Source organism: Petaurus breviceps, unplaced genomic scaffold (genome assembly GCF_028583685.1).
Source record: "Petaurus breviceps papuanus isolate PSGF00001 unplaced genomic scaffold, PetGlider_PUasm1.0 91041, whole genome shotgun sequence".
Lineage (NCBI taxonomy): Eukaryota > Metazoa > Chordata > Mammalia > Diprotodontia > Petauridae > Petaurus > Petaurus breviceps.
The window spans coordinates 35,731,455-35,759,016 of NW_027187400.1; the positions used below are offsets into that span (position 1 = coordinate 35,731,455).

Sequence of the window (27,562 nt, forward strand, 5' to 3'; positions counted from 1 at the left end):
AAGCCCCTCATTTTGCAGATAAGGAAAGTCAGACCCACAGAAGTGAAGGGACTTGTTCAAGGCCAACAATTCAACAACACTCATTAAGTGTCTACCACATAGGGCACCATGCTGTCACCCTTACCACCCACCGTCTGGATCACTGTAGCACTCTTCTCCTTGGTGTCCCAAATTCAAATACCCCACCCCTTCCACTTCCAAAGTAACTTTCCTAAAATTCGGGTCTGAAAATGTCCCACCCATACTCCATCAGCTCCTGTGGTTACCAGCTACCTTCAAGACCAATTATAAAGTCCCTGTTTGGCACTTAAAGCCCTTTACCACTTGGCCCTTCCTATCTCTCGAGCCTTCTTATTCTTTACTCCCTACCATGCTTATTACCTTTCACCTCCACTGGCCTAATTACTGTTTCTCTTATCACATACACAATTTCCCATCTCTGGACCTTTGAACTAGAATACTCTCCCTCCCCATATTTGACTCCCAGCTTCCCTATACTCCTTCAGAAGATGGTTCAAAGGGGGTGGCTAGGTGGCTCAGTGAATAGAACACCAGCCCTGGAGTCAGGAGGACATGAGTTCAAATCCAGCCTCAGACACTTGACATACTAGCTGTGTGACCTTGGGCAAGTCACTTAAGCCCAATTGGCCTGCCTTCCCCCCCTCAAATAAAAAAGAAGATGGCTCAATGAAACAGACTGCTGAACTTAAAGTCAGGAAGACCTTACTAGTGGTGCAAGCTGGGGCAAGTCTGTCTGCATCAGTTTCCTCAACTGTAAAATGTAATAATAATATCACCTACAGGGTTGTTGGGAGAATAAAATAAGATGCTTGTAAAGCTTAAAATGTTATATGAAATGCTAGTTATTATTATTCAAGATGTCATTCAAATCTTGCCTTCTGCAAAAGGCCTTTCCCAGTTCCCCTTACCACACATCCCCACCCACCCAGGTCCTTTCCTGTGAGTCAGTCTTCCATTTATACCACTTAGTTTTTGCTGTTCAGTTGTTTCCATTGTGTCCAACTCTGTTTGACCCCATTTAGGGTTTTCTTGGCAAAGCTACAAAAATGGTTTTCTATTTCCTTCTCCAGCTCATTTTACAGATGAGGAAACGGAAGTCAACAGGGTTAAGTGATTGCCCAGAGTCACTCTGTAAATATCTGAGGCCAGATCCAGTGGCAGACATAAATAGAGAGGGTTGGCTATCCCAGATGTAGTGGGAGACCTTGGCATTTAAGCTTGCTTGTCTGAGGCAACACCCATTCAGTAGTTTAAGGCCTCCTCTGTCATAATGTGAGCTGACAACAGGCCTCCTTCTATTGTCATCATTGTTATTGTTGTTGTATCTCTACTGCTTAACATAATATCCGACACATGGTAGGTGCTTACGAAGTGAATGTGGACTGACTGACTGACTGAATGAATAAATAATAGGAAGATTTTTAAAAATGGCACAGCCCCTATATTCAAAAGCTTACGTTCAACTGAAAATCTGGAAGTGAGCAGAGCAGAGGTGAGGCATGATATATGTTCACAGAGACAGATAAAATGCCAGATGGGAGAGGTGAGGGGAACAAAGAAGAAAGTCACCCATTGTGGATCAGGAACATCCTCAGGGAGGGGATTTTACCTGAGCTGGGCCTAATAGGAAGAAAAGAGGATTTTGAAAGGCAGAGATGGGGAGGAAATGTTTGGTTCTAGCCAGAGGGGATGACCTGGACAGCTCCCCATGGAGAATGAGTGGTACATTCCAGCCAGAGGGGATGGCCTGGACAGCTCCTCATGAGGAAAGACCTGATGTGACTGGACATGTGCATTAGGAAGATTTGAACCCGGGTCCTCTAATGTCAGTGTTCTTGCCATTACACCACACCAGGTCTGTGACACTTTCTCACAGAACTTCAACTGGACTGTATTTATACAAATTGTCATGTCCTCGGTCAACATTAACATCCTGGAGAATGAGGAGGTGGTGGTGTATGGAGTTCCTTACCTCCAGAATCTTCAAGAAGTCATCAGCAAGTACCCAGCCCGGTGAGTCTGGGCGTGGCCAGCCCTCAGCAACATAACTGTGATGGCTTTGAACTTTTGGCTTCATCAGCCTCAGCCTCCCCTTACTATTTGTTTTTCCCCCTTCTGTGGTATCCCCTTCACCCTGCTTTTCAATCGTCCAGTGCCCCAGATTTCTGACACCAACATTTCCATCAAAACCTACTCTGAGGGAAAGAGCCAATGTGTTCATTCACACTAAATGTAAATGACTGATGAGGCTTAATGTACTATCACAGGAAGTAGCCGAATTCCCACCTGTGAAAGAGCCTGATTTTTTTTTTTTTGGTGGGAAAAGGGACCTGAGAGAAGGTAAGTAATGTCTTCTTAAGATCTCAAAGCCATACTGTCTTCTCAATTGCCTTTTCCTCTCTTTTATAAGGCCGGCCCTTTCCCCAGACTTATCATCTCCAACTGGAAAGTCTTTTTATTCTGGCAGTGAAGAACTAGAAGACCCTGTCTCCAACCCCATTTCTAACCCTTCCTCCTTCCTGACCCTTTCCTGGGCACTAATGGGAGACTCTACTCATTTGTTCCCAGAACCATCCAAAACTACCTGGTCTGGCGCCTGGTGCAGGATCAAATTAGTAACCTGAGCCATCGATTCAAGGAGGCCCGAGTCAGCTATCGCAAGGTGAGGCAGCCACATGTCCAGTGAATGGAATAAAGGGTTCTTGGATCTGCTAGATTGTCATTTCCACACCACATCCCTCTTGGGAAGCATCCCTATCTTTTTCCCTTAGACTTTTCATTTCATCAGGGTGAGGAGCTCCCAGTGTGGAAGCACCCTCCCCTGGTACAGATTGGCAGTTTTCCTGTAATTAATAATCTCAGAAAATTCCCTGAAGGTCAGAGTATGTCAGAAGGGCTTGAACCACTGTCTTCTTAACTCCAAACCCAAATTTACTCTCCATTATCCTTCATTAACATCTGGAATAGTCTAGTACATTTGAAAGAGAGCTGGATTTAGAACCACAGGAGCTAGGTTCGAATTCTGGCTCTGACATTACCTATGTGATTGTGGGCAGATATTTCCCATTCTCAGCCTCATCACTAAAATGGGAGAGTTCAACTAGATGACCTCTGAAGCAGCCGTCAATTCTATAGTCTCAAAATTGATCCTCTTCATCATGTGAGGATGACCTTTGAGGTGCCTTCTAAGGTTCCTCACCCCAAGGAGAGGAAAGGACCAGGGACTCACTCTTTCCCAATAGATTGTATAGGGATCGAGACAGGGGACAGTTATGGACCTGAGCCTCAGCTGTAATGTTTGGGCCAGATGTGTAATCTCATCCTAGCTCAAGGTATTACTTGAGGGGGAGATGACTCCGGGGCCCTGGGCCTCTTCCCTCAATGGAGGGACTTGGGTTAATTTCCTAAATAAGCTCCTTTCCCAAATTCTTTACTAATATGTTGGGTGAAAGGTTGTTTTTTTCTTTTTTTCTTTTTTTTTTTTTTTTTAGTGATTGTGTGTGTCAATACAAGTATGGCCTGTGTCAGCATTATAAAGATTATGTAGCTTCAGCCCAGGTCCCTTTGTGTAGCTTATCATTGAGTCCGGCCCCTCCCAAGTCTTCTTTTCCCCAACTCCACGCCCTATTCTGTCAAAGTGTAGACCTCCTCTTCACACATCTAGCTACCCCTCCAATCCCTTTGTGATGATTAAGAAGGTTAGAGAGGAATAGATTCTGGGTGATTTAATCATTTTATTAATAAGGTCAGCATATTTATTAATAAAAGAATGGTCATTTGGCCACCTCCCTTAGACCAAAGTCCCCTAATGGTAGTAGACTTACAGTTTATATATCCTTCAAAGAGTAGGTATTCCTGAGTGATGTCGATCAAATCTGATTGGTTAACACAATGGGAGGTGGGCTATATTCAAATGAGGGCCTTGGGCACCCCCCCCCCACCTCCCCTTATGTGACTCAGGTGATTCAAATCTTGGTCAAAGAGACATCAATTTCTATATCACCCGTCTGACAAAGGGGAATACCAAAATTCCCCAGATCTGTCTCTGAGCAAATGCAATGAACAGGAATGCACCCATTGGCCCAAACTTAGAATGTTTTTTACTGTCTGATTAGATTTCGTCCTGGGTAAATATTTAACAGATTTTCTGGATAAGGAAGTGGAAAGGGGGGAAGACCTTGGTCCTGATTCAATAATTAGTTATTAAATACAAGAGAAAAATATTGATTTCTCTCACCTGCAAAATCTATCATAGGAAAGAAGGATTAGCTATATTGCCTTTCTTGGGTCCCAAGAGTGTAGACATGTCAAGTAGACGGCTTGGTGTCCAGAAAAATGTCTTGACAATGAGAATTGTCCCAAAGTAAACAAATGACTTCAAGAGGTAGTGGGTTCCTCCTACTTTGAAATTTTCAAGTAGAAGCTGGAAGACCACACACTGGGGAGATTGTAGGGGGCAGCTAGGTGACACAGTGGATGGAGAATTGGGCCTGAAATTAGAAAGTGATGAGTCCAAAGCCAATCTCAGATACTTGCTAGCTGTAGGGCTCTGGGCAAGTCACTAAACCTGTTTGTTTCTTCATCTTTTAAATGGGGCTGATAATGGCTACCTACTTCCCAGGGTTGTCATAAGGATCAAATGAGATAAAAATCATAAAGCAGTTAGCACAGTGTCAGGCACAGAGCACTACACAAGTGTTAGCTTTTATTATTGTTATTGTAGAAAGGACTTTCATTCAGACATAGGTAGGATCCCATCCTGTCTCAGGTTCTTTCCAACTCTGAGGTTCTTTGATTCAAAGCCATTTAGTGACAGCTAGGACTCAACCTGAGACTTGCTGCTGTTCAGTCATTTTCAGTTGTATCCAACTATTCATGTCCCTATTTGGGGTTTTCTTGGCAAAGATGCTGGAGTAGTTTGCCATTTCCTTCTCCAGCTCATTTTACATATAAGGAAATGAAGGAAAAGAAGGTGAAGTGACTTGTCCAGGGACATACAGCTAGGAAGTATCTGAGGTCAAATTTGAACTCAAGACAAGAATCCCAATTCCAAGCCTGGTGGTCTATGCACTATGGTGCCACCTAGCTGCCCCAACTCAAGACTAAAGTTTTGTTTACTAGACTATAGTACCCTGATTGTCTCTATCTTCTGGGGACATCAGAAGTCATCTGATGAAAACTTAAGCCTCACCATCAGGCAGAGGTTAGAGAGTATGGGCTCGGGAAGGGCATTCCCTCTATCTAATTAGTGAAGGGCATTCCCAATATCTAACAAGTCAGTGGAAAAGAGAAAATGGGAGAAAGCAATGGAGAAGGCTGAGTTGGGTAAACAGAGGCAAACGTCTTCCCAGAAGAATGAGCCCCTATCTAGAAATGCAAGGAGGAGGCCCTGTAATTGATTCTTTGCCTATCAAATAAAATGAAAACATCTTAAGAGTTGAAGCCCTCCCCTATCTATCTGACCCTAAGCTTCTCTCCAGTTCCAGCTCCCTGCTAGCCCCCAGACCAGATTCTTCACTATCCCCCAGACTCATCTTCATGAATTTAAGCCTCAGTGACTACTCCTTTTCTTCCTTCCCATGTAAAATACTCATGCTCACTGATATCACTGCCGATTGAAATTCTAGCCATCTTTTAAAGCCGCACCCAACCCCACTCCCTCCAGAAAGCCCAACGCAGCCCCTAGTCATCTCTCCCTCCTCTGGGTTCTTCCTATCCATGTGCTTCCTTCCCATGCCCCTCATTAGGTACTTGTCTCCTTCCTGGGATGGGGGCTTTCTGTACCTATCACGTGGAAGAGAGATTAGCTTTGTTCTGCTTGGCCCCAAAGGGCAAAACTGGAAACTGTGGGGTCCTCAGGAATTGCAGAGGGTCAGGTTTTGTCTCAATGTAAGGAAAAAAATTCCAAACAAGGACTGGTAAAAAAAAAAGCTTAATGGGATGCTTTGGGGAGGTAGTGATTGATTCATTCATCACTAGAAGTATTCAAACAGAGGAAGGTGGGGATGTCATGGATAGGGCTACTGTTTGGGTTTGGGTTGTGCTGAATGGCTGATGAGTCCTCTTTTACCTCTAAGATTCTGAGTTACCTAGAATCACAGGGTTATCCACATACCTAGAACTGGAAGGGGCCCCTGAGAGCATCTGGACCATATGCAGAGCAGGTGAATGAGTAAAGGCGTGAGTGGGTGAATGGATACATAGATGAATATGTGAGTGAATGAATGACTTGTGTAAATGGATATATGATTGGGTGGGTAAGGGGTGGGAGGGGGGAAATATGCACTGTATCTCTCCCCCCAGGCTCTGTATGGGACTTCACTGGAGGACGTACAGTGGCGGGAATGTGTGCGTTATGTCAACAACAACATGGAGAGTGCGGTGGGTGCCCTCTACGTGAAGCAATCATTTGCTGGTGAGAGTAAGAGGATGGTAGGTAAAGCACTGCTCCTGGTCTTCCTGCGTCACTCCTGTGCTCCATCCATCCCAGCATCATGTTCCAGCTGCCCCAGGCTCACTACCTCCCCCACCATATTAACCTGAGGACCAGGGAGCTCTATTAAGAAGACGGAGCTGGGTCAGTCTAATCCCCTACAGTCCAGCTCTGAACCTGATCCACAGTGGATATCGTGTATTCTTTACCTCTTCATCTTGTTCAAATGCCTTCCTCTATGAGGTCAAGCCAGTTTGTCCCGTTAAACGTAACATAATGTTTTATCCATCATTGACGTATGTTTGGGAGCAAAAAAAAGGAGTGAAAACCTGCTACTGGGTTGTCTTTACCACAATCTTACAGATGAGGGAAACTGAGGTAAAGTGACTTGCTCTGAGTGTGAGTCACGACAGGGCCCAACTGCCAAACCATGTTGTCTCCTAGTTGAGGCTCCTTCTTCTCCAGTCCTAAATTGAGGAGCCCAGAGTGAAACAGAGAGGAGGCAAGGGCAGAGTAACTTTAGCTGTTTGTTGAGGAGATGTAGGCTAAAAGTATTCCTTCCATTTGCCACACTAGCTTGTACTGGTCACAAAGTCCCAGGATTTGGAGCTGGAAGGGACTTGAACAATAATCTCACTGATTTCTTTTTTTTTCTTTCTTTTTTGGAGGTAATCAGGCTTAAGTGACTTGCTCAGAGTCACATAGCTAGTAAGTGTCTGAGGCTGGCTTTGAACTCAGACCCTCCTGACTTCAGGTTCAGTGCTCTATCTACTGGGCCACCTAGCCATCCTTCAACCCATTGATTTTCTAGAGGCCCAGAAAGAAGAAATAACTAGCTAGAATAGAGCACTGAGCCTGGAATCCAAAAGAACTGAGCTCAAATCCAGCCTCAGACATTTGCTAGTGACCAGATTACCCTGGGCATGCCTGTATGCCTCATCTGTAAAATGGGGATAATAATAGTACTTATCTCTCAAGGTTATAGTGAGGATCAAATGAGATAACATTTGTATAGGATTTAGTTCCTAACAATTTTTTGTTTAATTGTTCCATCATGGATGACCCTTCATGACTCTGTTTGGGGTTTTCTTGGCAAAGATACTATAGTGGTTTGCCATTTCCTTCTCCAGGTCATTTGATAGTTGAGGAACTGAGGCAAACAGGGTTAAGTGACTTGCCCAGGGTCACACAACTGTGCCTTAGACCAGATTTGAACTTAGGTCTTCCTGGCTCCAGATCCAGTGTTCTATTTACTGACCCACTCCTGCCTAGAACATAGTAAGAACTTAATAATCCCCCACCCCTCACCTAGGGTGGTAAGGAGCTGTGATTCTAAGTCTATTGATTCCAAATTCAAGTTCTTTTTATGTGATCACCTGTAATATGAGGTATGGCAAGATTCTATTCATACCAGCATGAGCCTTGGTCAGGCAGTAGATTCCAGCATGGTCAGAACCCTGCTCCCCTGCATACCTCAGGGCTTCTGGAACACAGACCTACCTCCCCCTCAAAAATTCCAGAGAGTAAAACTTTCCCTGGACAAGTGTTCTCTCCTCTGGGGCAAAGAGACTGGAAAAGAAAAGGTATTTAAGTAGACAAATATGAAGCCCCTTCAAATGCTGAAATTCTGCAAACACATTCCAGATATGGGGGGAGGAAGGTAAGGACTCACCTCCGGGTCAGGTGGAAGTTTTGCTTAAACTTCTCTTTTCAGGTCAGTGATCTTATCCAAAAAGTACGTGAGGTGTTTATTGAGACCCTCAATGAGTTACAATGGATGGATGAACTGTCCAAGAAGAAGGCACAGGAGAAGGTCAGTGAGAGCTTTGGGGGGCTAATCCATCTGGGGGTGTCACTGGCCTTTGTTGCCTGGGGTAGGAGCCACAAATGTATCCCACATTTGGAAGCTGGGAAAGTGTGCTTTTTATGTAGTCACTATTTTAACCAAACTTAGACTTTTCTATTCAAAATGGGAGATTATAAAGCCTGATATTTCCACCTTCCTCACATTGATGTTTCTACCTTTGTTATCTTAGGTAATCTTCACATTGGGAGATTTTTAATATCCATTTTATAAAATTGGTCATTGTACCTACCAGACAGTAGCCAAGGATATCTGGGTCCAAATATAAAAATTACTAGTTCTGCAAGTGAGGGGATGCAATCTGCATTACTGAAGGGAGTTTCCAAACGAGTCCCTCCATTCTCCTAAAATCAGAAACCATATTCACATATATAAAAAATGAAATTAAAGTTCAGGAAATGGAAATTATTTGCCTGTATTTGAACCCAGTTCCTGTTTGCCCAAATTCAGTGTTCTTTCAACTGTATACCCACCTACCTTCTTCCTTATTGTAGGCCACAGCCATCAAGGAGCAGATTGGCTACCCAGACTACATTTTAGAAGAGCAAAATAACAAACTTGATGACGAATATTACCAGGTGAGGTCATCATTTCCAATAGTTACTGACTGATATAATTTTCTTCAATAATACTAGTCAGAATGGCAAGGAACTGGAAATAATGCGGGTGCCCATTATAAAAGACTAACTGAACAGTCTGGTGAAGGGATATGATGAAACACCACCCTTTTCCTAGAAGGGGTCTCCATAGGTAGTCCAATGATCATCCAGAGTCTGAAGTTTCAAAACAATCAAACCATTTAATAAAAGCAGGATCAAATATTCCCCAGGTAAAAGCAATGGCCAAAGGAAAAAAGGAGTTCCCAAAAAGAAAAGAGCCCCAGACTTGAGTTAACTTCTCAGAGTCCCACCAGGATCCTTGGGTCCATGACAATAGTGTAGACAGAAATTATAAATATGAGAGATTCAGAGAAGCCTAGGAAGACTGGTTTGAACTGATAGGTCTGAAGTTCACAGAACCAGGATAATGAGACCTAAGATGATTAAGGAATGGAAATTTACGTTGCACTTAAGGGAGATGGAATTCTGAATAGCTGAGTATCAATCTTAGCACCAGAAAATAGGGAATGAAACATTGTTCTTGTATCTCAGCAGAGAGGTTGAGGGGAGATGGGAATAAGCCTAACGAGGAGTATCATGCTACAAACACTAGCAGACGAGGTCACTCAATGGATTGTTTTCATTTGACAATTTTCCTTTGTCATAAGGGGGGCTTAAAAAATGTGAAATAAGGTGACCTAACCCTACAGATCTCAAACTGTATTATAAAACTGTAATTATCAAGACAATCTGGTACTGGCTAGAAATAGAGTGGTAGATCAGTGGAATAGATTAGGTACAAATCACATTATAGTAAATGACCATAGAAATCTAGTGTATGATAAATCCAAAGATTCAAGCTTTTGGAACAATAACTCGTTATTTGACAAAAACTGCTGAGAAAACTGGACAAGAGTGTGGCCAAAACTAGGTATAGACAAACATCTTACATTGTACACCAAGATAAGGTCAAAAATGGGTGCGTTACATACACATAAAAGGGTGATAAAATAAGCAATTTAAGAAAACATGGAATAATTTATGTGTCAGATTTGTGAATAAGGGAAGAATTTAGGACCAAAGAAGATGTAGAAAGCATTACAAAATGTAAAATAGATCATTTTGATTATAAAATTAAACAAAATTTTTGTACAAACAAAACCAATGCAACCAAAATTTGGGGGGGGGGGGGAATTTTGCCACAAGTATCTCTGATAAAGGCCCCATTTCTCAAATATATAGAGAACTGGGTCAAATTTATAAAAATACAAGTCATTCCCCAATTGATCAATGGTCAAATGATCTGAACTGACAGTTTTCAGACAAAGGAATCAAAGCTATCTATAGTCATATAAAAATTGTTCTAAATCACTATTGATCAGAGAAATACAAATTAAAACAACTCTGAGATATCACCTCATACCTATCAGAGTGGCTAATATGACAAAAAAGGAAAATGTTGGATGTTGGAGTGATTGTGAGAAAACTGAGACAATAATGCACTCTTGGTAGAGCTATGAACTGATCCAACTATTTTGGAGAGCAATTTGAAACTATGCCTAAAAGGCTATAAACTATGTATACCTTTGATCCAGCAATACCACTGCTCTGTCTACATGCCAAAGAAATACAAAAAAGGGAAAAGGACCTATTTGTACAAAAAAATATTTATAGTAGTTCTTTTTGTGGTGGCTAAGATTGGGAAATCAAAGGGATGTTCATCCACTGGGGAATGTCTAAACAAGCTACAGCGGGGGCGGCCAGGTGGCTCAGCGAGTAAGAGCACCAGCTCCAGTGTCGGGATGACCTGGGGATCGAATCCTGGGCTCAGACACTTAGCACCCACCCAGAAACACCTGGCCGTGTAACGTTGAGCAAGTTACTTAACCCCAATTGCTTAGGGGCGGCCAGATGGCTCAGCGAGTAAGAGCACCGGCACCAGTTTTGGGATGACCTGGATCAAATCCGCACTCAGACTCTTAGCACCACACCCAGAAATAACAGGCCGTGTAACCTTGAGCAAGTTATTTAACCCCAATAGTTTTAAAAAAAAAAAAAGACAAGCTACAGCGTATGATTGTAGTGAAGTATTATTGTGCTAGAAGAAATGACAAGCAAGATGATTTCAAAAAAGCCAAGAAAGACTTACATGAACTGATGCACGGTGAAGTGAACAGGAGGACATTGTACACGGTAATAGCAATATTGTTTGATGAAGAACTATGAATGACTTAGCTATTCTCAGCAATACAATGATCCAAGACAATCCAAAAAACACTAATGATAAAGCTTACTCTCCACCACCAGAGAAAGAGCTGCTATTGTTTAAACACAGATTGAAGCATGCTATTTTTCACTTTCTTTCTTTCTTTTTTTTTCTTTTGAGTCTTCTTTTGCAAAATGACTAATATGGAAATTTTTCACATAATTGCACATGGATTACCTATATCTGATTGGTTACCATCTCAGGGAGGGGGTGAAAGAGGGAGGGATAGAATTTGGTACTCAAAACTTCAAATAAAATGTTTTTAAAACTGGGGGGGGGGTTAAATCATTTTAAAAAATAAGGGAGACTTCAGTACTAGGGGTAGGCACATCCATCAGTGACTGATAAAAACAAAAGTATTAGTAAATCTTTGTTTGTCTGCTTGTTTATTATACCAGCAGGATGGTCCAAGAATAGCGATTCCTCTTTTCATGCTCATTGATTTTCTAAAGAACACAAACAAATAAATAAAAGAACTTTATCCTTTAAACTAACTACTTTATATATTAACATTTCCTTTCCTCAGTTGAACTTCACAGAAGACATGTTCTTTGAGAATACTTTGCAGAACCTTAAGTCCAATGCACAGAAAAGCCTGAAGAAACTGAGGGAGAAGGTGGACCAGGATGTGTAAGTACAGTGGCAGCTGGAAAAGAGAGCCCTCATCAAGCCTTTTAAAAATATATACATGCATAGATGAAAATCTTTCCCAAAAACACCTGTTTCCTGCCTTGTTAAAAAGAACTGATCTTTTTTTTTATGACTAGGGTTATCATGATGAGAGGCCATGTGATGGTACAGTAGAAAGAGTCATTGATTTATAGTCTGAGCACCTAGGTTCAGATCTTGGTGCTGCTGTTTTACCTGTGTGACCTTCCACAAATTACTTCTCTCAGATTTCAGTTTCCCCTTCTGTAAAATGAGTAAATATAGTGAAAGTCATGGCTCAGGTAAAGAGCACTGTCCTGGAATACAAAAGATCTGGCTCTATTACTTACTGGCTTTGTGACCTTGGAAAAGCCATATGACTTTCCTGAGCCTCAGTTTCCTCAAATGTAAAATGAGGGGGCGGGGGGTTGGACTAAGTAACCTCTGTGACATCTTCCATCTCTAGATCAATGATTCTTTGATCTTGTAAATCAAAGAAGGCTTCCTGGGCACCTGAGCCAGACTTTCAAAGATATTTAAGTGAGTACAGATGAAGTTCCTTCCAATATTGAGATTCTATGGGTGCATTCCAGACATGGGGTGTGTCCAGCTAGAATGTACAGAGCTGCATGGGAAAAGACAGGACAACAGTGGGGAATGGCAGTTTGGCTTTAATATGGAGCAGATTTAGAACTGAGAGGGTCCTTATCCAGCACCCATATTTCACAGATGAGGAAACTGAGACTCAGAGAAGAGTCACAGGTTAATAAATAGCAAAGCTGGGATATGAACCCTGGCTGTCCCACCCAAAATCCCACAGCCTTTCCACTGCACTAGGCTGCCCCTTTCAACCACCTTCTATGTTACCAATATTGTAATAAAGGCATGGATTTGAAGTCAGAGGACCCGCGTTGAATCATCCCAACTCTGCCACTGACTACCTGTCTGACCTTAGACAAATGACAACCTCTCTGGGTCTCACTTTCTTCAGCAGTAAAATGAAAGGCCTGGACTAGATGGTACTTGCCAGCTCTAAACTTTTGTTCCTACCATAACCTCAAAGTGCTATGTTTTGCAACATTTGTATTATTCATATTAAAATAAAATGACATAGAACTTGTGGTAAGAGAAAGGTCAAAAAAAAATGCCCAAGATGAAGCATTTTCTATGAACCTTCCAAAATAATATTTTTTTGTTTGTTTTTCAATTGTTTCGGTCTTATCCAATTCTCTGTGACCCCATTTTGGGCTCTCTTGGTAGAGATACTGGAGTGGTTTGTCATTTCCTTCTCCAGCTCATTTTACAGATAAGGAAACTGAACCAAACAGGGCTAAAGCTGGTTACAAAGGGTTACAAAGCTGGTTAAGTGTCTAAGGTCAGATTTGAACTCAGGAAGAGTTTTCTTAACATCAGGCCTGGAGCTCTGTGCACTATGGTGCCATCTAACTGCCTTGAAATAATCATATTAATATCCACAAAAATAAAAGCTAACATGTCCTTATGTCTTTTAGCCCCACTCAACAACCCTGAGAGTTGGGTAATATTGATGTCATTACCCCCATTTTGCAGAAGAGTACACTGAGAGGGGACAGTTGAAGTGATTGGCCAAAGTGTGCACAGCCCATCCTTGATGCTAGTCCAGGCTGCCTCCATGTCTTGGAGCTTGGCCACAGGCACCAAACCTAATCTCTGGTCGCTGTCTTCTTTTTCAGCTGGATCATTGGGGCCGCTGTAGTCAATGCCTTTTACTCTCCAAATCGAAACCAGATTGGTAGGTGATACAGTCCCTTCCTTCCTGGCCTCTGCTGAAATCTGTCCCTCTCCTTCCCACCCCACCTCATTTAGTGGTCACAGCCCTCTCCTCCTAACCTGAGTGTGAAAAGGGAGGAGGGCCATAGGCTCTTAGAAGGAGAGCCAGGGGCAGCTAGGTGGTGCAGTGAATAGAGCATTGGCCCTGGAGTCAGGAGGACCTGAGTTCAAATTCAGCCTCAGACACTCAACACAAAAACTAGCCGTGTGACTTTGGGCAAGTCACTTAACTCCAATTGCCCTCCAAAAAAGGCAAAAAAAAAAAAAGGCTAGCCAGCAGAGTCATCAAAAGGCCTTTGGTCAAATCTCTGTTTTATAGATGAGGAGATGGAAGACCATGAATCTTTGATTTAGGACTGGAAGGGACCTCAGAGGTATTTCCCTAATCTAAACCCCTGCCCCTTTTCCTCTCATCATATAGCTCACCCAAAATCTAGAATTTGAGAATTAAGAGACCCTATCAGCCATCACACCTCACACCCAAATGGCATCCCCACTATAACATTTCCAACAAGTGCTTGTGAAGTCTTTGACTGAAGACCTCCAAGAAGGGGTCACCCATCCCCTCCCAAGGCAGCCCTTCTACTTTTGAGCAGTTCTGATAGAGAGGCTTTTTTACGACATAAAATCTAGGAAAAACTAGATAAGGAAACTGAGGCCCAGAAAAGGAAAATTATTTGCCTAAGGTCATACAGGGAGCCAGGTGGCAGTTAGGATTTGAACCCAAATCCTCACACTCCAAAGCCAGTATTCCTTCTACTGCCTTTTTATCTAGGTTTAAGTCCCAAAGGCTTAACCTCAAATGAGTATGGGAAGCTGATTTGGCACGTGAGGGAAAGAGATGTATATGAAAATAGAAGTCAGGGGTGTCCTCCGCAGATGCCAAAAAAAATGTGGAAAGTCTGCTGGGCTTGGGAGGCTTCAAGGGAGACCTGCTCAAAGACAGCAGCCTTTATGCTCCCTGGAATGACCGCTGAGCCCTCACTCCAGGACCTTTGAGGGGTGCTGTAGTGCCCCATAGGAGGCTTGGTGGCCAGATTCTCACCCCTGCAACCTGGCTGATCCATGCTGTCAGGTCAGCCCAGTGCCGTGATCATGGAACCGGGAGCCAAGTCCACGTCTTCAGACTCTTTCCCACAAGCCTCGGTTTCTTCATCTATGCAATGGGGCTAATAATTGTCCTTGCTTGTCATAGCTGTGTCCATGCTGTCCCCCATTTGACTGTGCACTTCCTCATAATAGCAGCCTCTTGTGTCTTTCTTTGCATCACTAGTGATTGGCACAGTCCCCGGGACATAGCATTATGTCCTTAATAATGCTCATTGGCTGACTGACAGACAAACTCTATGAGCCTCTAACCCTATGATCTCAGTCCAAGCGGTGGACAATGGAAAAGAACAAGGCAATAGGCCTACAGTGGCATATGATGGAGAGCCTTGCTTTGGAGTCAGAGGACCTGGATTTGAACCCAGCCTGTGACACTTAATAGCCGTGTGACCTTAGACAATTCACTTCCCTTTCTGGGCCTCAGTTTTCTCGTCTACAAAATAAGAGAGAGGTTGTACTAAATGGCCTCTGAGGTCCCTTCCGTCCCTTCGGATGACCCCTTCTTTCTTCTGCAGTGTTTCCTGCTGGCATCTTGCAGCCCCCCTTCTTCAGCAAACAGCAGCTTCAGGCCTTGAACTTTGGGGGGATCGGGATGGTGATTGGCCATGAGATTACCCACGGGTTTGATGACAATGGTGAGTTAGATCCTCCTCCTTCCCCCATTCCTATCATACACACCCCGGATCCAATCCCAATGGGCAGAGCCCACTCATAATATTCAAGGTTTCAATGCTGAGGATCCAGGCAAGGGGGGGAATGAGGGGAGACAGAGGTGGTCAGGTCATGGTGTCTGGCCTCAAAGATCACCCAGCCTATCTGAAGATATGGGACACCCACGTGTACAAAGCTCAATAATGACATAAGAACTGGGTCCCTCTGCATGGTGCCGGGGGGGAAGGGTGGCATAGAGGGAAGCACTTAGGCTTGGAATCAGGAGAGAATCTGGTTTGAATCTCTACCACATGCTAATCATGTGACATTGGGCAAGTCCCATAGAGCCTGAGGGTCACAGAGGCCCTCAGAAGCCACCTCCATCTAACTTACACCGAAACAAAATTCCCCTCTACAACACACCTGACAACTGACCACCCACCCTCTGCTTGACAACCCTCAAGAAGGAGGACCACACTATATAGGGGGGCCACCCATCCCATTTGGGGCAGCAGCCCATCTGGGTGTGTTTCTCATCTGGAAAAGGAGGCATTTGGACTAGACAATGTCCAAGGCCCCACCCGCTCCATAGCCAAGATCCTACAAGCCAGAACCATAGATGATGTCTCCAGCCTCCCAAGGGGACTACTTAGGAGGTAAACGTTCATTTGGAAGCACAAGGCCTAACCTATTTTTCACAAAATCTGGCTTGTGATTCACCAAGTTCTTATTAATCAAGAGGAAGAATGGTATGGGGGATAGAAAAAGACTTGGGAATTGGGAAAACCTGGGTTCAAATCCTGTCTGCCACACATGGGCTATGTGACCCTGGACAAGTCCTTTATCTTTTCCTGTCCTGAGGCAACTCTCAATTGTAGAGTACTTTGGGAGACTCCACTTTCACCCTGTACCAGTAAGTTGGTACACGTACCAATAAAATCACAGGTTCAGTCTCCTTGCCAAAATGACCAGATATCGGGGACACAAAGTTGAAGATGAAACAATTCCTCACTTGGAGGAGCTTACAATCAATCAGTTAACATGTATTAAATGCCTAGTAGGTGCCAGGAGCTGTGCTAATGCTGGAGATGAAAAATCAAATGAAAAAGAAAAGCATTCACTCCCCTTCAAAGAGCTTACAGTCTAATGGGAGAGACAACAAGAGGGAAGGGGAGGGGAGTCGAGAAAGGCACCTGTATCAGCAGTGCCATATTCAAAATGCCTATGGAAATTACAGATATGCTGATATAATTATCCATCACAAAATACATCAGGCTTGCCATATGGGGGAATAAGCTAGAAAATTTATTAAAATACCAAAAGACTGAGTCCCAAAACCAGAAAGTGAAAGCCATCAGAGTAGTTATGACATTGGCACAGGTAGATAAAGTAGAAAGCACCCACATTCTCAAGCCTTTAAAACAGAACAGGCTACCTCAGACAAAGGTCCTCCTCTCCCCACTCACAGCAACCACCCAGCGTCCAGGAAGCGCACTCCCAGCAGCTCCGGCCCCTGGTAGTCCTCAGCAGGAGTCCTTAGCAGAAATTCTGGCTGACTCAAAAAGGGCTTCGCGCTGCCGCAGCCGCTGCCTCTGCTGCTGCTGCCGCTGCCTCTGCTGCTGCTGCCGCTGTCACCACCACTGCTAGCCACCGCAGGAACTCTAGCTTGGCTTCTGCTTCCTCTTGCTCCGCCCCTTCCTGCTACATCAGCAAGTACAATGGGGCATGGAAGATCTTTAAATCCCATAACCCTTATATTCGGCCCCAAGATCTTTCATGTCCCTTACTTAGCAAAAATACAGTAAGAATAACTGGTGTCAACAAAATTTCACAACAATATAACAAGAATAGCACACAATAAACACAGAAAACCATATTTTAGGGTGGGGCTTGAGCACAAGCTCCCCATCATTCCCCCCACCCTGAATAAATGGGGCCCCAAAATCTTGTGGTAAGGGGTGAATGTCTCTTCTTCCATGGCTACTTGCTGCTGAAATCGGATGTAGAGCTGTCCCTGTCCTAAGGGGTCCCATTTGAGAGGTCAGTTCTTAATATGCTTGATGCCAGGTCCAAGGGTGACACATCACAGTTGCAGACAGGGGGTGACATCCAGCTTAAGCTATCAGGGCTTATATAGCCTTCTCCTGGCTCAGAGAATGTAACAACCTTGTTGACTCACTGGCCAATCAAGAAGTATCTACTGAAAAACAAGCCTCCCACCCCAGGCTCCAGGTGCACTTTAGCCTAGGGGCAGGGAAGATCTTCAAAATTTACATTCCCATTACAGCACCTTACACAGGGGCAGGGGGAGAAAGTCAGAGGATTCCCAAAGTAATGCAGCCACAGGAGAAAGGTGGAGGTCCCCTTAGCCAAACTCTCTCCTTCAAGGGAGTTTTGGGGTTCATGGCTCTGCTCTCCGATCTATAAGAAGATACAACATATATATAGAGAGAGAATGAAATAAAAATTGTGAAGGAAAGAGAACACTAACAGCTAGGGGGTTGGAAAAGTCATAAAAGGTGGCTAAGTGAGCCTGGAAAGAAGTTGGGGGTTCTATCAGACAGAGGGGAAAACGAGTGCATTCCAGGCAGGAGGTACAGCTTGGGCAAAGACATGGAGGTGGGAGATGGAATATCAGGTTTAGGGAGTAATTAGTTAGCCAGTATGGACTAGGACAGCACAAAACTATAGAGTGTGGCTACACTCTGAAGTGAAGCCATACTCAGTGTTTGGACTATAGATTTCAAATTGCCAAGTGTCCCCAGGTGAGCTGGGTGCACCTGAGCTAGATACACATTTCTGGCTTTTGGTAAGAGACCAATCAGTGCTTACAAATATTCACCATGGATGCTGATGTATCATGATACTAGAAGCACTCATTACATTTGCCAATGAGAGTGAAACAAAATCAGCAGCCATTGCCGTCCCTCTGGAATGTTTGTGCCCATGTTAAATATTAAGTCATTTTCCAGTCATGTTCCAACTCTCTGTTGACCCCATCTGGGGTTTTCTTGGCAAATACACAGGAGTGGTTTGCCTTTTCCTTCTCCAGCTCATTTTACAGATCAGGAAACTGAGGCAAGCAGGGTTAAGTGACTTGCCCAGAGTCACACAGCTAGTAAGTATCCATGGTCATATTTGAACTCAGGAAGATGAGTCTACCTGATTCCAAGCCCAGTGCTCTATCTGCTGAGCCACCTAGCTGCCCATATGGGCTCTCAGATGACCCACAGTCACAATCACCTGCCAGCATTAGCTGTTGCTTTTTTTCTTTCCTATTCACGGTTGGTGATGTTAAACAGTCATGGACAGAAACAGGGCAGGGTTTGTGTTTTAGGGGTGTGTTGGCATCACTGGTAATCCTAGAACCAGTGCTGTCCCCCCCCTGGGGAGTCCCCTTCCTTCCTCTCCCCCAGGAAGAAACTTTGACAAAGATGGAAACATGTTGGACTGGTGGAGTAACTTCTCATCCCAGCACTTCAAGGAGCAGACCAAGTGCATGGTGTACCAGTATGGCAACTATACCTGGGACCTGGCTGGCGGCCAGCATGTGAGTGGGGGTGATGAGGGCCCAAGTTCAGCCAGCCACCACCTTGCTAGCCAGATCTTCGGGTCCTCAGAGGAACCTGGGGAAATAAAAGACCAGGGCTGGGCGTACATGTAGAACCTATATCAGATTGCTTGCTGTCTTGGGGAGAGGGAGGGAAGGGAGGGAGGGAGAAAATCTGGAACTCAAAATTAAGCAAAAACGAATGTTGAAAACTATCTTTACATATAATTGGAAACTATTTTAATAAAAATAAATAAAAGATAAAAGATTTAATAATTTTCCCAGCTCCCCACCCCCCCAAAAGAAATAGTTTGAAACTCTTTTTTTTAAAGAAGTTACATTGTGAAGGGGTGGGTAGGTGGCACCGTGAATAGAGCACCAGCCCTGGAGGCAGGAGTACCTGAGTTCAAATCCTCAGAAACTTAACACTTACTAGCGGTGTGACCTTGGGCAAGTCACTTAACCCCAATTGCCCTCCAAAAAAATAATAAGTTACATTGTAATAGAGAGGAGGGAGACAGACAGACAGAGAGGCAGACAGGTAGGCAGAGAGACAGAGAGAGCATATATGGATGCAGGTGTATACAAGATAAAGCAAAAGAGATACAATTGGCTAGAGGACAATTGATTCCACACTTGCTGAGGCCAGGTCCTGCAACTGGATAAAGCATCTTCTTCTCCTTTATGGAAGCAAAGAGCAGGGATGGTGTGAGGGATCAGGAAAGGCTTCCTGGAGGAGGCAGTGACTGAGCTGAGCCTTGGAGAGAGCTAGAATTATGAGAGGGGGAGGGAAGGAGGGAAAGCAGTCCAGGCAGGTGTCAGGGAGCAGTGGGGGCCACTGCTGAAGGGGAGTAGTTTGAAATGTCTTCTTCCCATGATCCTGCTTTTCCTTTCTTGCGCCCATAGGTGAGTGGAATAGGCACACTAGGAGAAAACATAGCAGATAATGGAGGCATTCGGCAAGCTTATAAGGTAAGCTGGATTTCATTCCTTCATTCAGCACCTATTGAGTGCCTGCTGTATACAATACAGGACCCTATGCCAAACTGTATCATGAAATTCCTGGGTGTTTGAAAGACTAGAGGATAGACAAAAAGAAATGGACTGGAGAAATTGTCTAGTCTAATCCCCTCCTTTTACAGATAGAGAAACTGAGGCAGAGAGGTGAAATGATGTGTCCAAGGATCGGATGAGGGTTGTCTGACTCTAACCCCAGTGCTCATTCCCCTACAGTACAAGGCATTTGGGAGACCATAGATCTAGAGCCAGAAAGGACCTTAGAAGCCTTTTTAACAGGCGAGTAAACTGAGGCCCAGAGGAGTCAGGGTACTTGCTCAGGGTCACAGAAGCAGTCAGCAACAAAGCCAGGATTTGAACCCAGACCCTGTGACTCCTAATCCATTACTAACCCCTGCTGCTTCCTCTGTTTACTTGGACCTGCCCTTTAGCAGACCCAAGGTAAACCATTTACAAGGTTTTGTCTGTGGTGCCTCAAAAAGCAGAAACCCAAACAGGGATGCCCAGGACTATCTCACGGAACAGTGGATAAAGCACAGGGATTAAGGTCAGGAAGACCTGAGTTCAAATCCAGACTCAGACATTTATTAGCCGTGTGAGATACAACCTCTGTCTGCCTCAATTTCCTCATCTAAAAAATGGTTCTAAGAATAACCCCTGCCTTACAGGGTTGTTGGGACAATCATAAGCCATTTAGCACACAGTGCCTGGCACATAGTAGGCACTATATAAATGCCAATTGTTGTTGTTATCATTACCATTATTGTTATTATCTATAAAATGGGGATCATAAGATCCCCTACCTCCCAGGATCATTGTGAGAATCAATGTAAAGCACTTAGCACAGTGCCCAGCGCACAGTAGGTTCTGTGTATAAATATTTCTATTGTGCTATATACCTGTTAGCAATTATGGTGCCCATGCCAGGGTGAGTTGGCCCCACTACAGAAAAGCGTTTTGCCAGGATGAACTCTCACACACTCTGGGTAATACAGGCCTTGTCTATCTGTCCTGTACATAGGCTTACATAAAGTGGGTGGAACAAGAAGGCCAGGAACCCAGACTGCCAGGACTGAATCTTACCCATGAGCAGCTTTTCTTCGTCAACTTTGCCCAGGTGGGATCTTGCAGCCTGTTAAGTGGGTAAGGAGGGAGCTCTTCAGCCCCTCTCATCTCGCCCATCCTCACTTCCCTAGGTCAAAGGAACTAAGGTTCTCTTGACTTCAGGTAGCTTCCACGTTGATTGAGCCACAAGGCTTCATCCCAGGGGGCTGAAATATAGAGGGGTCTGATTCCTGTAAAACTTTCCTCCCATAGTGTTGCACCAACAAAGCTTAGCACCAAATTAGCAGTAAAAATGTTAAAAGAAGAAACAAGCAGATGGTGAACTTCCTTCCTAACACCCCACATCCCTCCTTTCCTGGCCTCCTCGACAAGGCCTTATAGTGTGCCCCGAGGTCTCCCTTCTCCCCTCAGCTGAATTTTCCTAGGTACCAAGATGTCTAGCTACAACTCTCCACATGGACCTTTACAAATTATCTTTTACCCAAGGAAAGATATATTCCTCATCTGTTCAGTCAGTAAGCATTAACTAGGCAGTATTGTGGGTCCAGGCCCTACTGAAATAAAAATAGTTCTTTATATAAAGCATGAGAGATTGAGAGGTGGAAGGGATCTAGAAGTGTCTCATTTTATAGATGTGTAGACTGAGGCCTGGAGAGGGAAAGTAGGTGACAGGTGGAATTTGAACTCAGGTCCTCCAATTGCATTGCAGCATTTGGCCAGCCACACTTGTAATAGGGATTTTAGCTTTTCTGCCTACCAGCTCCTATAATCTTCACAGAAGTTCTGGCTCAAAGGCAGAATAGTATTCATTTATCCCCACTTGATAGATGAGAAAATTAAGGCTCAATGACTTTACCTAAAGTCACTTGGCTAGTGAGTCACAGAGTCACATAATTTAGGAGTTGAAGCAGACCCCAGCAGCCATCTAGTCTCACCCATGCCTGAATGGAATCCCCACTATATAGCATAACAGATGAGTGGCCACTCAGCCTCTGTTTAAAGACCTCCAGAGAGGAGGAAGCCCACAACCTCTTGAGGTAGCCCCTTCCACTTAGAGATGGCCTTGGTTGTTAGGATTTCTTTCCTCTTAAAGCAGATACCAGGCTCTGTCCGAGTCTAATCTCCTTCAGGCTAAATATACCCATTTCCTATGACTGGTCCTGACAAGGCACGAAATTAAGTGATTTCTGGCTTCAATGTTCAGTTTCAGAATGTCTTTCCACCCCCGTCTCACCCGGCCCGCCATTCCCCATATCCACAGTGGCTGATCTAGTGAGGTGATGATGGGAGGTTTGGAGGATGGTAAAGGGGCTGGGTTGGGGGAATGGGCTTGTTCTGTAGTTCACAGAACCACAACTATCAATTGGAGAATTCTAAATCGTCCCATTATATTGTGCTGTAGGAATGTGTGAGCTGCTGCCCAGGGCTCTGTGAGAACACACACTCTTTTTCCACAGGTGTGGTGTGGGTCCTACAGACCGGAGTATGCCAGCCAGTCCATAAAGACGGATGTCCACAGTCCTCTGAAGTACAGGCAAGCAGAGTATTCTGGAGCTACCTGCTGAGGCCAAGGAAGCCAGCTTTCTGAATGTCCCCAGATGCTGGGACTTTTAAAGGGCATGCCGTTCCAGAGAAACCCCATTTATATACGGGCCTTTCCTCTTTCCTGAACCAGGCTGACTTTAAGTAGGGAGTCCCTGAGTGGATGCCTCTGGGGAGGCTGCTCCTCTCATAATTGGGACGGTCAGAAGGAGGTGGGAAAGAAGGGACTTAGATTGTCAGCTAAGCTGGAACAAGGGCAGGCCAACACAACTCTGAACCAGGGCGCTGAATTTAAAGTCTTCCAAATTTAAAGAGTATTTATTTTAGAGAGTATAACAGTATTTGCGGGCTTTCCTGCAACCTAAATCCAGTAGGGTTAAACACGATGCTAACAAGAATAATTAAAAGAGGCAGCCACCAGGTGATGGGGCTGCCATGGCATGAGTGGACGGACCCTGTGGTACGGACCCTGAGGGCGAAACTTTCTAGTTATCATGCCACATACTCGGGAGGCATCCACTCTCCATCTGCCTCATGCTATAGGCTGTTGGCAGGCATGCAGAATGCCATGGCATCCCTCAACTTATCACTTCCCTCTTCCCCTCATGAAGCTTTCCACCCTAGATCTAGGATCAGTCCTGTTTTAGTGATGGAAAGAATGAGACTTGTCTGAGTCTACATGAGTATATGTATTTTCCCCAGAGAATATTGGCATGCCCTTGCCCTGCCTTGTCACCAGTGTTCCCAAGGGATTCCCCCACACATACTACAATCAGGCTCCAAGCTCTAGACCAGGCTTCTTCACCTAGGGTCCACAGACTCCATGGATAAATTTTAGGGGACCCATGGTCTTGAATTGTAAAAATAGATGTGTTGTGATTCAGTTGTGTCCCACTCTTCATGACCCCAGGGACCACAGCACACCAGACCCTTCTATTCTCTACTATTCAAAATCTGCCCAGGTTCATACTTGTTATTTCCATGAAAAAGTCACATCTTTATTTTCACTAACCTGTCATTTCTTTGTTATATTTCTGTGTATTTAAAAACATGATTCTGATCGAGGATCCAGAGGCTTCTCCAGATTGCCAAAGGTGTCCATGCCACCCAAAAGGTGAAGAACACCTGTTCTAAACCTTGCCCTCCTTCCCATCAAATAGCTTAGCAGGGCCCAGCACTCAGGCCCAGTCAGGTGATCTTAGCTCAGTGAGTAAACTAATTTACCTTTGATGGCAAGCCTTCTGACACGCCCCTGATGCCAAAGGGAGCGATTCAGCCTCCCCACAGAGCCGGCAGAAAACTGACAGGGCCAAGAGAGACCTCGAGATTCCCCTCATGTGGTACCACCTAATTACATCAACGTTGTTTGGAGTGTAGCATTGAAGGGAGCATAGAGTCTGTTACAGCAAGCACCTTTGCATGTGGAATCATGGAGGCATCCAATGGGCAGGCACTGAGCCAGTGGCAAAGTTGGCACAAGGAGCCACGATAATCATGACAATTAGGGTAGGAACTGGACCTAAGATTTCACTAGGATTGGGATCTCCCAGGGGAGGAAACTCCCTCCACTGATACAAGGTCAGCACCTCCTCTACATCTTAGTCTTTCAGTCTTGCCAAAAGCACTGAGAGGTTGCAAAGTGAGTGTGTCAGGGAAGGACTTGACCCCCGTCTTCCAGATTTCTAAATCTCTACCTGTTGGACCACACTATCACTACTTCCTCTGTTATAATAAAAACTAACATTTATATAGCCATATATAATATGTTGTATTATATGTCATATCAAATTATATATTATGGCATATATAAGATGATATGATATAAAGTAATATATCATATTAGGGCAGCTTGTAGGCACAGTGGATAGAGTGCTGGGTCTGGAGTCGGGAGGCCCTGAGTTCAAATGTGGCCTCAGACACTTCCTAGCTGTGTGACCTTAAACAAGTCATTTCACACTGTTTGCCTATGTTTCTTCATCTGTATCATGAAATGGAGAAAGAAATGCCAAACCACTCCAGTATCCCCCAAATGGGGTCACAGAGAGTTGAATACCACTGAAATGACTGAACAACAACAAACAATAATTGATATGTAATATACACACATATGATATATTATAAGCATGCACGATTATATAATGTATGTTGCATATATATTGGAATATTATATATCATATGTAATAATATAATAGCATATAAGTATAATATAGTGTTATGTGTGCACATTATATGAATACATTGTGTTCATTTGTGTGCATTATATGAATACATTGTATGCATTATATATGTATGTTATATGTTCTATATTATAAATGTCTAATATCTACATATACATTATGTCAGTCTCCTCATCTGTAAAATAAAAATAATATCCCTACTTCACAATGTCATTGTGAGAATCAAGTGAAATAATTTGTATAAAATACTAACTTTTGATATTATTTGGTCCTCACAGCAGCATTGTAAGGTAGGTGCCATTATTATTCCCATTTTATAGGCAGGAAAACTGAGGCTGAGAAGTGACTTGCCCAGGGCCACAGAGCCAGTGTTTGAGGCAGGATTCAAACTCAGGTCTTCTTAACTACCAAGTGCAGTGCTCTGCCAACTCTGATACCTGGTTGCTGATATTACCACATTCCAAGACTCCTCCTACCTCCCAATCCAACTGCTTTCTTTAGTCACATTCTTAAGATTCTAGAGTTGTGTGTGCCCCCTCACCCCTTCGTGGTTGTTTACTGAGCTGTTGATTTGTTGTTGTTCAGTCATATCTGACTCTTCATGTCCCCATTTGGGGTTTTCTTGGCAGAGATACTGGAGCGGTTTGCCATATCATTGTCCAGATTATTTTACAGATGAGGCCAACAACGTTAAGTGACTTGCCCAGGGTCACACAGCTAGGAAATGTCTGCAGCTGCACTGGAACTCCCATTTTCCTATCTCTCAGCCCAGTGCTCTATACCCTGCACCACCTCACCTAACTGCTCACTGAGCTAGCAGAGTCTATAACTATGTTTTCATCCCTCCTCTCACTTGTGTCCCTCAGGGTGATGGGGTCCTTGCAAAACTTTGAAGCCTTCTCGGAAGCTTTTCATTGCCACACCGGGACAGTAATGCACCCCGAGGAGAAATGCAGAGTGTGGTAGCTGAAGACCAAGTCCAAATCCAGTGCTTCACCCCGACAGTCAGCTCCAAGCAGTCAACAAAGCCAGCTTTGAGGGCTGGGCTCCTTCCTGGAGCAGTCCCTGTGCCCAGTGCTTTCTCCCCTTCTATCCCAGCCCAGGGCAGGGCCTGCCCAGAGGCAGATATAGGAATGGAGACGCCAGTGGTTCTCGGCCAGTCATCAGCCTGAGGCTGAGCAGAGTCTTTAGGAGGAAAATGACTGTTTCAAATGACAACTAGACTGTTATTAAACCACCTAGTTCTTTAAGAAATACATGTATATTTGTCAGCCAGGACCCTCCATACTAGAAGTCTGGAGCCTGAATGGATGGTGACCCACTTGAGGTATTTCATTAAATGTAATCCAAACCCATCTTGCAGCTACTACTGTGTTACCTCTTCCTGGCTACCCAATGGGTTTGCTTTTTGGTGTAAAAATTGTAATCTTGTGTCTACTCTCCCAAGCACCTGGTGTGTGTTAAATGTCTGATCATTTCAGACTCTAGCAAAATAAACCTACTTAAAGCCCACTTTGCCTTGTGAAGAGTTATTATTTGTATCTTTGGGGTTCAAATTTGGTGGGAGTGATTTCATTTCTGGAAGGGAATATGAATGAATGAATGAATGCATGAATGAGTGCATGCATGAATGAATGAATGGATGGATGGATGGATGGATGGATGGATGGATGGATGGATGAGTGAGTGTGTGAGTGAGAGAGTGAGTGAGTGAGTGAGTGAGTGAGTGAATGAAGTGAGGAAAAATATTTCTTAAATATCTACTATTCACCTTAAGTCTTGGGAAACAAAAACTAAAATGAGATAAGGTCTCTACTCTCAAATAGTTTTCATTCTAATGTTACAGACTATACATATAGGGGATATATAGGGCCATGAAGGAGAGTTCTGGTCTGGGAAGTCACAGTGATGGTGAGTGGAACCATAGGGTAGTTGATAGATACACAATTTCCAGGACCAGTGGTAGTGCTGAATATGACTCCAGGATAAGAAATAGAAGACAGGACCAAAAGGCAAGACACCTGTGACAAGGATGAAACTAACATATGGTCTGGGGTCTGCTAGAGAGAGCCGGCAGGGTCAAGTGAGTTTGTATGCATTCACCCATTAGGACAACTGAGCCCTAGGGAAGGGCTCCAAAGATAAATGGATTAACTCCCTTAGGGAGATGCATTGTCTCTGGAGTCCGGTTTCAGAGAGTGACTGTTCTAGGGTGGGGAGGAGAGGACAGGTGGCCTGATGCCCAGGTCGGTTCTTGGTTCCTGCTGCAGAAAACCTTGTAGGTGAATAGTGGTACCCTATCTTTATTTAAACAGAGGGTTTTTATGTAAAACATTTCCATGTTAGTCATTTTGTATAAGAAGACTCAAACAGAAAAAAAGAAAGAAAAATAGCATGTTTCAGTCTGTATTCAGCTAATAGCGGTTCTTTCTCTGGAGGTGGATAGTATGTTTCATCATTAGTTGTTTGGGATTGACTTGGATCATTGTATTGCTGAGAATAGCTGAGTCATTCACCGTTCTTCATCAAACAATATTGCTGTCACTGTGTGTACAATATTCTCCTGGTTCTATTCGCTTCATTATGCATCAGTTCATGTAAGTTTTTCCAGGTTTTTCTGAAATCATGCTGCTTGTTATTTCTCACAACACAGTACTATTTAAACAGTTGTAACACGGGATTTTCACACCTGGGGCAAGAGGACGAAAGCTAACAGGGTAAGGAGGGCATCCAATCTGGTTCCCCATCTAGCAGCTTCCTAATTTTAACTTCTTGCTGACCGATTCTAAAGCCTACTTCTTATGCATTGATAA

The 27,562-nt window shown here is 44.0% G+C and overlaps 1 protein-coding gene across 3 annotated transcripts in view; it reads left to right on the top strand.

The window, feature by feature from the left end:
• Positions 1-26,262, top strand: part of MMEL1 (membrane metalloendopeptidase like 1) — a 65,945-nt gene extending 39,683 nt beyond the window's left edge. For 2 of the 3 annotated variants that reach the window (XM_069079511.1, XM_069079509.1), the window contains 13 exons: positions 1,877-2,034; positions 2,590-2,683; positions 6,325-6,453; positions 8,169-8,267; positions 8,813-8,896; positions 11,710-11,813; positions 13,544-13,602; positions 15,263-15,382; positions 18,815-18,948; positions 19,855-19,920; positions 20,987-21,082; positions 22,488-22,564; positions 25,616-26,262. In XM_069079511.1, the coding sequence (XP_068935612.1) occupies positions 1,877-2,034; positions 2,590-2,683; positions 6,325-6,453; positions 8,169-8,267; positions 8,813-8,896; positions 11,710-11,813; positions 13,544-13,602; positions 15,263-15,382; positions 18,815-18,948; positions 19,855-19,920; positions 20,987-21,082; positions 22,488-22,564; positions 25,616-25,715 (1,320 nt within the window). In that variant the 3' untranslated portion in view covers positions 25,716-26,262. The remainder of the gene's footprint in view (positions 1-1,876; positions 2,035-2,589; positions 2,684-6,324; positions 6,454-8,168; positions 8,268-8,812; positions 8,897-11,709; positions 11,814-13,543; positions 13,603-15,262; positions 15,383-18,814; positions 18,949-19,854; positions 19,921-20,986; positions 21,083-22,487; positions 22,565-25,615) is intronic. The other variant, XM_069079510.1, reaches the window with a different exon arrangement.
• Positions 26,263-27,562: the final 1,300 nt, after the last annotated feature.